Raw genomic sequence first — 13,025 nt, forward strand, 5'->3', positions numbered from 1 at the left:
ATATAAAAACTCCATAGGTCAAAAATTCATAAAGCATAGAGCGATAATTGAGGTTGTTTACAGTTTGAGTTGTCCTGTCAGCAGTTTGACACGTTTCTTTTATAATAGTAGCGTAGGAGGAAAATTATTTTTTTTGCTGCAGTACAGTGATTGGCTCTTGGGAAAAACTGGAGGCAAGGCTGAGTGGCATGTCCAGGTTTATATATTACCTTTATAGTAGAACCAGTTTCTCCAGCTGCCCCCTGGTCTTTGAACAGCTTCTTATTTTAAAGTTAGCAATTGCACTATTCGTTTTATTTCAATGGATTTTATAAAAAAAAAAAAAAAAGTAGAATTCAGCTGCCAGTATTGATGTTAGGGTATCAGTAGCAGTGCTGTTTTGAAAAGTTTTGAACCATAACCCAATGCTATTTGCCAAACCAGGCAAGTGGCCCAATTGGGCAAGTAGGACTGCATATTGGCAAGAATCTGGTGACACATTTCATCACAGTACAGGGGTTATGATTCAGTATATTGTGATATATTGTGATACTGTAAGCAAGGTGATATATTGCTAATTTTAGGACAACTATCATAGTATAAAGAACACACCATCATATGTGTAAAATCAAAGTTAAAGTTTACTTTTCATTCAATCACAACACTAAATACAGACAACACTGCTGTTTAGCAGTCAGAGGTTTAAACACAACACAAAATGACCCACTGCCATGAGTCTTTGCGTGTATCAAGATATTGCGACATATTGTTTTTGAGAATCGGTACAGTAATATTGCGATTCTCAGTTGTATAAGGGCAAGTGACAAAGCCATTAACTTTGAACCTTAAAGTTGTGTAACTCGAACAACAAACCCTAATGTTATAACTTTACGCAACAATATCAGCTCTCTGCCAGTGTTCAGTGATGCATCAGCTTTGTGGAGTCCTAGTATCACTGTCTCATGGTCTAATGCTGCTGTAGGTCTCATAGACATAGACTGCTAGGCGACTATTAAAGCAGTGCCTCAGCAGCAGCAGCAGCACTGGCAGTAGCCAGCCAGCCTCGCCTGCCTCTGTTGGACTCCATCAGGCAGCCCCAGGGCCCACTAGCAGCTGAACTGCATTGCATAACAGCTTATTACTCAGAGAGACGAGTGGCTTTTAGTGCAGCAAAATAGAAGAAGCTCTCTCCTGGCTTTCTTATTTTTATGTGTGTGTGTTTGTGTCCGTGCAGGTGTGTGTTATGTTTTTTAATGTCCGTGCCTCCCTGAAGACATAACCTCAGTGGTTAATGGATGGGCGAGTGAAACAAACTTTGTGTATTAATCAAGCCTGTCCAGATGCCCCTTCCTGGGTTAATTTACAGAATTTGGAGCGCAGCCAAGAGTATGTTTGTGTGTACATGCATGTGAAGGATGACCACATGATGGCCACATGACAAATATGATTTAAAGTTGATGGATAGAGCTGAAGTCACTTTAGTGCGAACATTAGGGATGATACCAAAAACTTGTGGAGCGATAGTACCACAATAAAATGTCTACAGTATGATAGTTATCACAATATTAAGACGCAAGGAAAAATGACGACTTAAAAAAAGGCCTTTTATTAAAAAGAAAATCTGCTTTCTGTTTTTAATAAAACAAAATAAAGGTAGCCAGCCATGACCTAAGCACTACAAAAATTATCATGAATGTTTCAATTATGTATGTGCAATTGCAAAACCAAAACAATGCATAATAAATCATGAACAGTAGCACAAATTTTCTTATTGCAGTATCATGATATTCGATATATTGTTACATCTATTGTAGGCATTTAAAAGAGGGTTTTGGTGCATGAGAAACAAGGATGCTGACTTCAGCTGGCATGAAATCAAAATTTCCCCTTGCCTTTCTTTCTCTATCTCACACACAAACACATATAAGTAATGCCCACTATGACACAGGGGTGTGTAGGTTTGCACAATCAATCAAGATATCATCAAATTGCAATATGATCAAGCGTTGCAGAGATGTCCTGGCCCACAAATCTTGTTCTCTCGATGAAAGAAACCATGCCAACAAATATCATGTCATCATGATTTCAGTTTTTTTTGGCACTGGAAATTTAAATTATGATGTATTCCCAGCAATTGAGAATCATCGCAATATTTGTCAGAATCATTGCAACATTATTACGATGATGGAAAGTACAAACATCACTTTAGTGAAGAAATTTTCCAGCTCCAAAGATAAGAAACATTGTCCAAGCTTCACACATTGTTCTGTCATGGAGAATTAAAAGAAGGTTTGTAGCATTTTAGATTTTAGATTAGATTTTTTTGTTATTGTTGAATCATGATATGGCGTAAATAAATTACATCACTTTACTGAAATGCAGCCAGGAAAGACAACACATATGCCATATCACAATAAAATGACATCCAAAATCTAAGACGATATCTAGTCTCATGCGATTGATATAATATTGAAATATTGCCCAGCCCTACGCTGTGACACCGGGGTGTGTTTGAATCCTGCTGTGTGGCTCTCCCTCTGTCAGGATGCAGCTTCACTGTCATGATGCGCACCCTGCAGGGTGTTTCGTTTCCCCCAGTGAAACAGGAGCAGGGGAGCCTGGGTAACCAGAGCAAGGCTTTATTCTCTGGCTGGGCGTGGTGCTCAGGAGCAGAGGATCATGGGATCTCTGACCTGGACTGACATCAGCAGCTGTTGTAGAGGAGAGGAAACAGAGCAGCAGAGTCTGCGCCAGGCCTGTGCCAGCGTTGTACTTATAGCAAGCTGTTCCTAATTCACCTTCACATGCCATATCACAGGGACACTTGTTGTTATCGGGCTTGGCCACGGAGCCCGTAACATTGTTATAACTCTTGACTCTGAGCCGCACAGTCTGCAGATATTCTCAAAGGCACAAAGTCAAAGGAGTTCACTTTCTTTTGTTGTCGAATGCCGTCTTGTGGCTGATAACGTCTTTAGGTTAGGAGGTTAAGGTGTCACAGAGGGAACCTAATTCTCACCCACACACTTCCTCTTTAAGCTTGCATGCAGGGAACTACTATGTTAGCTCTGTATGTAAATGTAGATATACATGTGTATGTACACACAGACACATACACATGTAGAACAGCGGATCCCCTTCTTAGATGTGAGACCAGGTTAATGGGTTCATCTCTGTTTGCACAGCGAATATCCCAGCTTTGGCACACACACAGACCTCCACTGCAGCACTCTGCTGCATTGTTTGTGTGTGTGCAGTCGCTGTAGCAAGAGGAAGGGTCCTTTTGGAATTACAGAGTGACAAAAAGCCACAGAGGTTGTATTGTAGGAATGGTGTGTATTAGGGCTGCAGCTAAAGATTATGTTCATTATCGATTACTCTGACAGTTATTTTCACGATTTATCAATTACTTGTAAAATCTATAAAATGTCAAAAAATATTCACAGTGTCCCAGAGGCCAAAGTGACATTTGTTTTGTCCAACCAACAGTTAAAAACTCAAAGACTCTTCATTTACTATAATAAACGACAAAGAAAAGCAGCAAATCCACACACTTAAAAAGGTGTAACCAGCAAATGTTTGACATTATTACTTGAAAAATAACTTAAAGGAGAAATATGTTATATATTTATTGCACTAAATCATAAAATCATCATCAAAATGCTGAAATACCAGCTTCTCCAACGACAATGCTACTTCCAACAAATTCTCCTTTGAAATTTCCATTCTGGGCAGGAACAACTGTTTTTGTTTGCCTGTTTCACGTTTATTAAAGTTCAAATGAATGCAGAATGTTTGCCAAATGAGTAAGTGTCTGTTTAGGAATCTTAAGAAATCATTAATAATCTTGTAGAAGGAATAGATTTTTGTAACAGTTAAACTGAGCAATATGTTAGTGGAGTTTTGCGGGTGGTAGGACAGGCAGTCAGTGAATTATAAAGCGCTGATCAGCTCATGGTGTAGGACTCCTTGTTGCTTGTCAGTGTCAAAATGTAATGTTGCTCTTGTTTTGTGCTCCTGTTCGATGTTTACGCAGCCTGCAGGCAGCCTGCCTGAGCTTCCTTGAGTCTAGGTTGTATATTAAAAAGGGAGTCAACATATTTTATGTACCATTTATGGCTCCAAGCCACGGTTGGGACTGCAGTACTCCTTTAAATTATTAATCAATAATCAAAATAGTTGGCAACTAATTTTCTCTTCATCGACTATTGATTAAACATCTAATCATTGCAAGTCTAGTGTCTGTAGATATAAATCAAAGTACCAGTCAGGGAATGAGGATGTAGCTGATCTGTACATATGTGTTTTTTCCTTGCAGCACTCGTCGGTGGACGGGTTTGTTGAACCCCCAGTCCCCCCGACAAAGTCTGCGAGTCGCCACAGCCTGCCGCGATGTCGCAACTCTTTCACCTCCACGGAGGAGCATCCCCACATTGGCAATTACCGCCTCCTCAAGACCATCGGGAAGGGGAATTTCGCAAAGGTGAAGCTGGCACGACATGTTCTGACTGGACGAGAGGTGAGACAAGTTTTTATTCATGGTTTATGAATGTGAAATACATTCATCATGAAACCTACGAAGTTAGCCTCACACTTTTATTGCTACATGTTTCATTCATTATTCATCTTTCATTATTCTTTAGGTACTGTGAGGTACTGCACACTTGAACATGTTTTTTGAGCTGTAAACTAAGTAGTATTATTTTACTGTGATGAAACACATCAGTGCTGGTGTTAATATTGACATCTCTTAATGAATGAATTTAAACAAAGGGCACTTTGTGGGTTGAAAATGCCTTAAATGCCACCTACGGTTTAAAATCATCCTGAACCATGCAAAGCCAATGCTGTGATAGAGTCAACTGTCCTACGTCATGAGATTTATATAAAAAAAAGAAAGTTAATGCTGTGATCAGAATAAGGAGGCCTCCTTCCTCCAGATATATATAGAGAGATATATATATATATTTTTTTGCTCACCTTCTTAGTATTTCTACATGTTGCTCCACTAGACTGCATTCTTTCCCCTGATGATGATCCCAGCAGGGCTGCAGGTCAGTACTGAGCCTCTCAGCTTCTCTGAGCCGCTAGCATTAGCTTGGCAAGCTACAACACAGAAACTTTTTTCAAAAAGGGTCACGAATGTGTGTTTAGTGACAGTTGACTAGTGTCAAAGCTCCAGCGTACTCTCTGTGTCTCCAGTGTTTCTCCACACAGTCTGACAGCAGCTGTCCACGGTTGGTTAGCTCTGACCACTACACTAGCTGTTACTGCTGCACTGAGCAGTGTTCATTCTGTCTGGTCGCTGCCGTAGCCGCGAGGCCACTCGCCCTCAAAAGTGACTAACCTGTGCACCCCCACCCTGACCCCTTTACCAGCCACTTTTTAGCATTTTTCAAAATGATGCAGTGGGTGGCTCAGACCAGGGGGTGCAGTTACACTTATATATATAAATATATAATGTATATAGAATTCCATTATAAAGTCCCAGAGCCCAAGCATAATAAATAAATACTTGTTTTATCAGGCTGACAGTCTTAAACCTATTTTTCCTTTTCAACTTACCGTCAAGAAAGATGAAAGAAGCAGTAAGTTTTCAACATTTTTGGTTAAAAATTAAGTTGGGCTCAATTACGTAACTGATCGTTTCAGCTCGCTTAAAAGAAAAAAAAATCTGAGATTAAAAGTGTAGTTAAATTCATCATGTCACATCTGCTCATCTCAGCACACATTTCTCACTTGAGTAATAATTGTACTCGTCCTCCAGGGAAACCAAAATGTAACAAAAAGATGGTATTTATTTGCTTCCCACGTCTTTAAAACCCTGTTTTTGGCTGTTCTGAGTCTTGGGAAAATAAATGTTCTCCTGTCATGAAAATGTTGTACTTCATGTTGGCTCTCCTCGTCAGGTCAGGTCCCTCTTTCACCTCTTCCTCACGCGCGCGCTCAGTCATACACTGCTGACCTGTCAGAGTGATAGACATCCTGCTTTGGTGTGTCGGTAATTAAAGCTCCTGTTTCCCTGAGGAGAAAACAATGACCTGTGATCTGCTCGCTGTCTTTCACTCAGCAGGAACCACAGCTCACACTCACGGATCCACCTCGCACATCCTCTCATGCCTGCTTCTCAGCCACTTGTCTCCTTTAATCCTCCGACTTTCATTATGTTCTTGGTCATATCAGAGTGTCGAGGGCATAAATATTCTACCAGGTCAAACCAACAGTTTGATCCATTCTGCGTCCTAATGTTAAACAGGCGTATTGGCTGTGTGACCCTCTGTTTGCTGAGAAGGTCAGCTGCTGCTTTGTGTGCCTGAGTGCCTTTGCTGGCTCATCAGAATGCAAAGACATGGATCAGAGCGAGGGAGAGAACAGGTGGAAAGAACATAACCCACTAAAACCGACTCAGTCTCAGCTCGAGTCCAGCTAGAAGGAAAAATAAGGTCTAACTCTGTAGAAAAACATTAAAAAAAAAAAAAAGCTCAGTGGAGACGAAGCAGCAGTCACTTCGAGGTGACAGAGTGTCCTCTATCTGTTGAGGAGGGTGACTACAGGATGTGCGCACACGTCACACACACACACACACACACACACACACACACACACACACACACACTCTCTCTCACTCTCTCTCTCACACACACTCAGCGGCACTGATGGAAACATTTGCCTCTACCATATGCCCTCATCTCCTACCCACCAGGGAGGGACAATGATTATTTTTCAGTTTGATTTAAGATAAAATAAGATTGTGCCAGAGAGATTAAAAAACAATAAAGTAATAGTCTATTGGGAGTAAATGGGAGTAAAACCAGTGCCTAATACGATTCAAATGTAAACTGAAGTAAACTAAAAAAGAAAAGTAGTATCGACAGTGACACTGAAAGTATTATATCGGCGGTGATACTGAAAAGTAATAAAAGTAATATTACACATAAGAACACACATAATATTGATATTATTGTTCCTTCCTGCAAATTTAACATTTTTTGTGAAATTGTATCATAATGATGTGGCATATCATGTCATTGTCATGTCTGCCTGGTATGCAAACGGCTTAACTAACTTCAGCTTTGGGTTTACTTAAGTTCATTAACTGTATGATTCACAAATCTTGTAGCCCCGTCTGACTGCTGAAATTTCACCATGCATTACATTTACCAATCACTGAACCCTCCACACAGAAAGGCCCTGACCTAGCGGGCTTTTGAACCCAGTGGCGACAGTGTGAGGTGACAGTGCTGATCATTGAGACACCGTGCTGCCCGACAACAGAGAACACAGAAAAGAACATCGAAGAATTCTCACAACTGAGAAGCTGGAGGTTTTATCAGCCTCTGCCGTGTCATGGTCTTGAGGTTGTGTTTAGTCACTTCCTGGTTTATTTTGTGGTTCTTGCTCTCCCTCTTGCTTCTGGCTTTACTTCCTGTCTTTTGATTTCAGATTTTTTTTTTTCACCTGCCCCTGATTGTTTCCATCTGCCCATTAGCCTTCCACTGTATTTAGTCTTGTGTCTTTCCCTCCTTAGTTGCCTGTTGGTCTTCATCCTTTGTGGTCATGCCTGCAAATGTTTTCCCCCATGTCTTTGGACTTTTCGGATTTCGTGCTCTTTGGACATTCCTTCCCTTTTTTTGGATTTGCCTTTATTTGCCTTTACCTTGCTTGCTCAGTAAGTTTTTGTGTTTTTAGTTCTTTTGTTAAACTTTTGAATTGCTCCTAATCTTGTCATTAGTCTGCATTTCGATGTGTCTTCTGTTTAGCCTTGACTATGTGACACTGCCCGGTGCTTCTGTTTCAAATCATGCTGAAGTTTAGATGTTTTAGTTTCGAGGCTGGTGCAGTCAAGTCCAGGTCAACACCGACAGCTTATAAAATGATGAATAATGAACATGAATGAATGATTGTAACTGTCTGGCAATTAGAAAGATGGACATAGCAAATAAGATATGTTGTATTTTGTGTTTATTTTAAGTGTTTTTGGGGTCTTTTGTGTCTTGTATAAGGATAGGACAGCTGAGGTGACAGGAATGGGGGATGAAAGTGAGGGGAAGTCGTGCAGCCTCAGGCGGGAACCAAACTCATGGCCACCTGCAGTGGACTAACAGCCTCAGTACTGAAGTACAGAGGTGCCCCCCAAAATTTTGTTATATTAAATGTTAATGTTAGATTACTTATGATGAAATAAATATATATATATATTTTAGCATTTTGTTGAGTCCTCAACTTTGAAATCACTGGATTAATCAATTAATGTTGACGACGCATACAAAGAATTGGACTGCAGTTTTCAGTAGCTCATTATACACTTACATACTGCACAGAGAAAAAATGTAGTGAAAGAATTAAATATAGACATACAGCTGAACAAAGACCACAAAGCTACACAAAGAGAAGCAAACATGAACATCATGCAGCCCTCATGAACCAAGTAGGTATATATATGTGTGTGTGTGTGTATAAAAAGTGAAGTCTTGTCAAGTGGGTTTTATTTATATATCCTCCAAATCACAAATGTTCCTCAGAGGACTTTCTGTACAGAATATGACACCTTCTATATTTAGATGCTCGGTGAGAATAAAAAAAAAAAGGCTCCACAAGCTCTTTCCAGGAGAGATGAAGTTGAGGAGACAGAAATAACAATAATAGTAGAATTACAGTTTGGAGAAACAGAATGAACACTGTTTGATCAAGTGAGAAACATATGTTAAGAGAAACCACTTCTAGGTCCTGCCAAACGCTGGTCATAGCAGTTACCAATAACTGACAACACACATAGAAGGTCCTGTCTGTAGCGCATGGTCTGAAGTGCATTTAGGGCGTGTCCAACTCCATTCCACTGTTTAAAAGGTGCATAATCTGGGTGCAAAGGGATTGTATTTAGTCTCTTAATTAATCATTGGTGTTTTTTAGATGTAACATGAATGAAACCAATCAGAATTTCATCAGTCCTTGTAAGAGTCAGGTGTGTCTGTGTCTGGCAAATTGCTATGTAAATGATGGATTTGGCAAGTTGGAGATGAGAATAGAGATGCTGAAATGACCCACTTGTAATGCTGCAGGTGGGCCAGGACACAAAAATTAATATTTTGATTAACAGCAGGTGGGTTGCAGGTGCTTGAAATCGAGTGAAGTGTCTCCCCAGTAAGAGAGATGATGTGTGCACATTTCAGCTCGATGAACAGCAGCAGGACTGCTGTGACATTACTGCATTTATGGAAATGACATACATTGAATACTGAAATCATTAAAGTAAGTTGTTAAAAAATACACTTATACAATACAATAAAATACAGTGCAATACAGTACAACACACAATAAAGAAATACCTGGAAAGCTTTTGCCCCTTAATGTAATTTAAAAGATGGTTAAATAATCAGAGAGGCTGCTTTAAGTCATTTTAAATGTTTCCATGCACACATTAATGTCACTGCAGCAAATATTGTTAATATTTAAGCATCAAAACTAAAAACCGTAGTTATAAACTTAACAAAACAGAGAAAGTTCCCCAGAGGAGACAGGGGAAATATTTTTTAGACAGTTCTGATGGAAGTCAGGATGTGCGAGACATTTTGCATGTGCAGAAACAGACAGGACATAAACAGATCCTGACTGGTCCTGTCAGATTTAAACAACCAATGAAGTTACAGCTGCTGTGCCCCGTGCATAAATGCGCACACAGCTTCATCCTGTCACCCACCTGCAACCATCTTGTTAATCAGAATGTTTGTTTTTATGCCCCGTGGACTAGCTGCAGAGTCCTAGAGACAGAGTATAGGTGTGTTGTGAACCCACTGATGTAGGCTCATCTTGCTATCTGAATGATAGGGTTAGTTTAAATAGCAGGACAATACTGTACCATAGACTTTAGACCAGGTCTTTTTGTTGGTCAAGGGCACAATCACTTTCTGCTGCCTCAAAATAGCAATGCGGCAACAATGCGCCTGACCACACCTCATTTGAAGACCAACACACCCATGGGCACATAGATGGGCACAAGTACATTTGCTACCATTACAACATGGGCGAGAAAATGACAACTGCATCTATGCGGCAGGCGAAACTTGGTCTATAAAATATCTATTGTACTGTATATACAGCTCAAATAGTTACTGTATACTCTATATACAGAATTAGCTTTATGTAAACTGTATTACACAAGTGGTGCAAGACGCCTGGCCAGTGTAAAGAATGCTTGACCACATTTTATATGGATAGTTATAAGTTACTTTATATACAGAGGTATTTCGTGTATGTACATTGTGTACTTCAGCTTATAAACACTGTGATTTCAAACATACCACCCAACCCTGCTACCTGCCTGGCAACTGTAAGGCCTTTCTTCTCTGTGTATGAGATATGACTTTAAATAGTTCCCTGTAGCACAGAGAGATCATAACTCTGTGGTTGTGTAAAAAGAGCTCAGAGGGAAACAGAAGTGTAGAGGAACATGTAAAAAGCTCTCCAGCACACAAGTGATGCCATGACTAAGTTTCCCCTCCGTGTCCTCTGTGTTAATATTCACATGTGTGTATTTGACGTGCACGCAATCACAAGACCTGCATACGGTGAAGAGCATATGGGCCATGTGTTACGAATGCGCTGAATAATTAAAAGTGATGCACATTGCCCTTCTGTCACTGTGGGACTGAATTATTCACCCTCAGATCCATTAGAGACAGAACACACACACATGCACACACACACAAACACTGGCATATGATCTGATGCCATCCACACATTTGTCAAATCTCTCAATCTGTGAACAAAAAGGGAAAAACTGATACAGTGTGGCATAGAGGAAATGTAATGAATGTCTCTGACTCATGCAAAGGGAGGCATGGAAGTTGGAACAATAGAGTGACACACGAGGACAGCTCCAGCACCTGCAGGCATACATCAGCACACACATAGACGTACACACACATGCATGCCTCCACCTGATTTTTGTCCGTGACAGGAGGAAGCAGAGAGGAGGGGAGTGAGGTCTGTCTGTGCACCTGCCCACCTAAGACAGGCTGCAAATAGACACCACCTGCGTACTGCGTGTCTGCACACAGCAAGCCTCTCTGCAGTCTTTGACTCCACTCTCTGTTCCTTTCACTGCCACCGCACTGCTGTCATTATTGCGGCTTTAAAAGAAGCCAAACATCCCAGTAACTTGTACTGTAGGTCTCAGGGAAACCCTGGTTGAGAAGAACAACCTGCATTCATTCTCGCCACCGTGACTCAGCATTTGCTTTCTGGTTTCCCCCCTTAACAGGCTGTTTGGGATTAGAGCCAGAGTCTGCATCCACTGAAGCATGTTTATTAAGCTCTCATTAGGGCACAGTCACAGTAGTGCTGTTATAATAAATTGTAATTAATGCCTGGTGGTATCATCAATCTACAAAGGCAGTTTCTCCAGGTCCCTCTCTCCAAAAGAGAGGTCAGAGGTCAGGGTTGTTATAAGTTGACTAAAGTCAAGTTATTCACAATTTCCTCACGCTCTTCATTTATTTTCTCACTCCACGCTGTTTCTGTTGTTGTGTCACATGTTGATGGTGTTGAGTGACTGTGTGTCACTCATAGCACGCTCCGTTATCAAGGGATATGAGAGGCTGTGTGAGCCAAGGCGTATTTGTTACGTGCCTTCCCAACATTTTGCATTTAATGCATTTAAGTGATACTATTGAACATGTTATTGAACACTTTTCTTATTGCTATTGATGCAGTGTGAGGCGTGGTGGTGCAGTGGTCAGCACTTTTGCTAATATTAGGATGGGTTAAATGCAGAGATTGCTTTTATGAAGTGTCTGTTCCCAGTATGTATAATTTTTATTATCCAGGCCTATGATGAAGAGTAGTTCCATTATACTTCCTAATATTTCTACATCATATAGAATGGAAAACTCAATGCTTTGCTCAAGAGCACTTTATCAGAGCCAGATGTGAGTTGTACTTTGTGTGTTTATTTGCAAATGTTTGCATGCTAAGATGCTAAATTAAGATGGTTAATATGGTAAACATTATGCCTGGTTAGCATCAGCATCATCAGGGTGAGCATTTTAGCATCCTGATGTTAGCATTTAGCTCAAAGCCATTATCATGGCTGTAAACTCTTAGACTTGTTATTAGCCATGAGTAGCTCCTCCTTTTTTCAGTGGTAAGTCATGTTATTGGACAACATCAGTTCAGAAAACTTCTGAATTGCTAGAAAATAGCTTGGATCTCACTGAATTTAATGACTCTCATCTACAAATTAACAAACACTACAACAGAGAATACATATCAACACATTTAAAATGTTTCACCCTGTGAAATGGTCTGTGAGGACACAGTTGAAGAGTCTAAGTTCCCCTTTAGGCCTACAGAGGCCATTCAGCTCCGATGTGGTTTGAACCAACCAAGCAACCAACCGTCTGGGCTTTGCTTACAGCCCTGTGCTCTCCTTAGCAAGGCTGAAAAAATGTTGTGGTAATTGCCTCGCAGTTAGACCACAAATTCAGCCTGCCAGCAATGGTGACGGTCATATTTATTCAGCCTTAATGCTGTGTAATAAAACTGTATAATTACTATGCAACGACAAAAGGCCACATGTATTATTTCAATGTAATTACATTACATTGTAAAACTGCTCTGTCAATCACTTTTCAGCATGATGTGTGGGCTTACTGGTGAGTCTGCAGTATGGCTCGGTTAGTGGCTGTGTGAAAGCTGCTGAGCTCTCAGAAAGTGGGGGGAGCAGCTCTGTTTCAGTGTGCACTTTGGGGTGATTATTGAGATGGATGGCTCAGACTGCTGCACAGCACAACCTGCCGCGCCAACAGTAGATCACGACCTGCAGAGTCATATATACTACTAACTCAGGAACAGTTAACTGAACGCCTGTCTGACTTGAGATTGTGTCTGGATGCTGTAAAGTCCAGATGAACTGGCATTTCAAGTATTTAGCTTCCAAATCATGATATATTTTCAAGTGAACCAGGATAGGTAGGCAGGACATAACACTGGGAGGAACTGGATTTAGCTGACATACCATGCTGTTGGTGAGAAGCAAATAAATCTAA

At 40.6% G+C, this 13,025-nt stretch overlaps 1 protein-coding gene across 4 annotated transcripts in view; it reads left to right on the forward strand.

Moving 5' to 3' along the window:
- LOC146315427 (serine/threonine-protein kinase MARK1-like) overlaps positions 1-13,025 on the forward strand; it is a 43,838-nt gene that overhangs the window by 1,755 nt on the left and 29,058 nt on the right. For all 4 annotated transcript variants that reach the window (XM_084735217.1, XM_084735218.1, XM_084735219.1 and 1 more), the window contains exon 2: positions 4,298-4,498. In XM_084735217.1, coding sequence (XP_084591343.1) covers positions 4,298-4,498 — 201 coding nt within the window. The remainder of the gene's footprint in view (positions 1-4,297; positions 4,499-13,025) is intronic.

This window comes from Lutjanus erythropterus, chromosome 14, assembly GCF_056507025.1.
Source record: "Lutjanus erythropterus isolate fLutEry1 chromosome 14, fLutEry1.hap2, whole genome shotgun sequence".
NCBI classification, from domain to species: Eukaryota; Metazoa; Chordata; class Actinopteri; order Lutjaniformes; family Lutjanidae; genus Lutjanus; species Lutjanus erythropterus.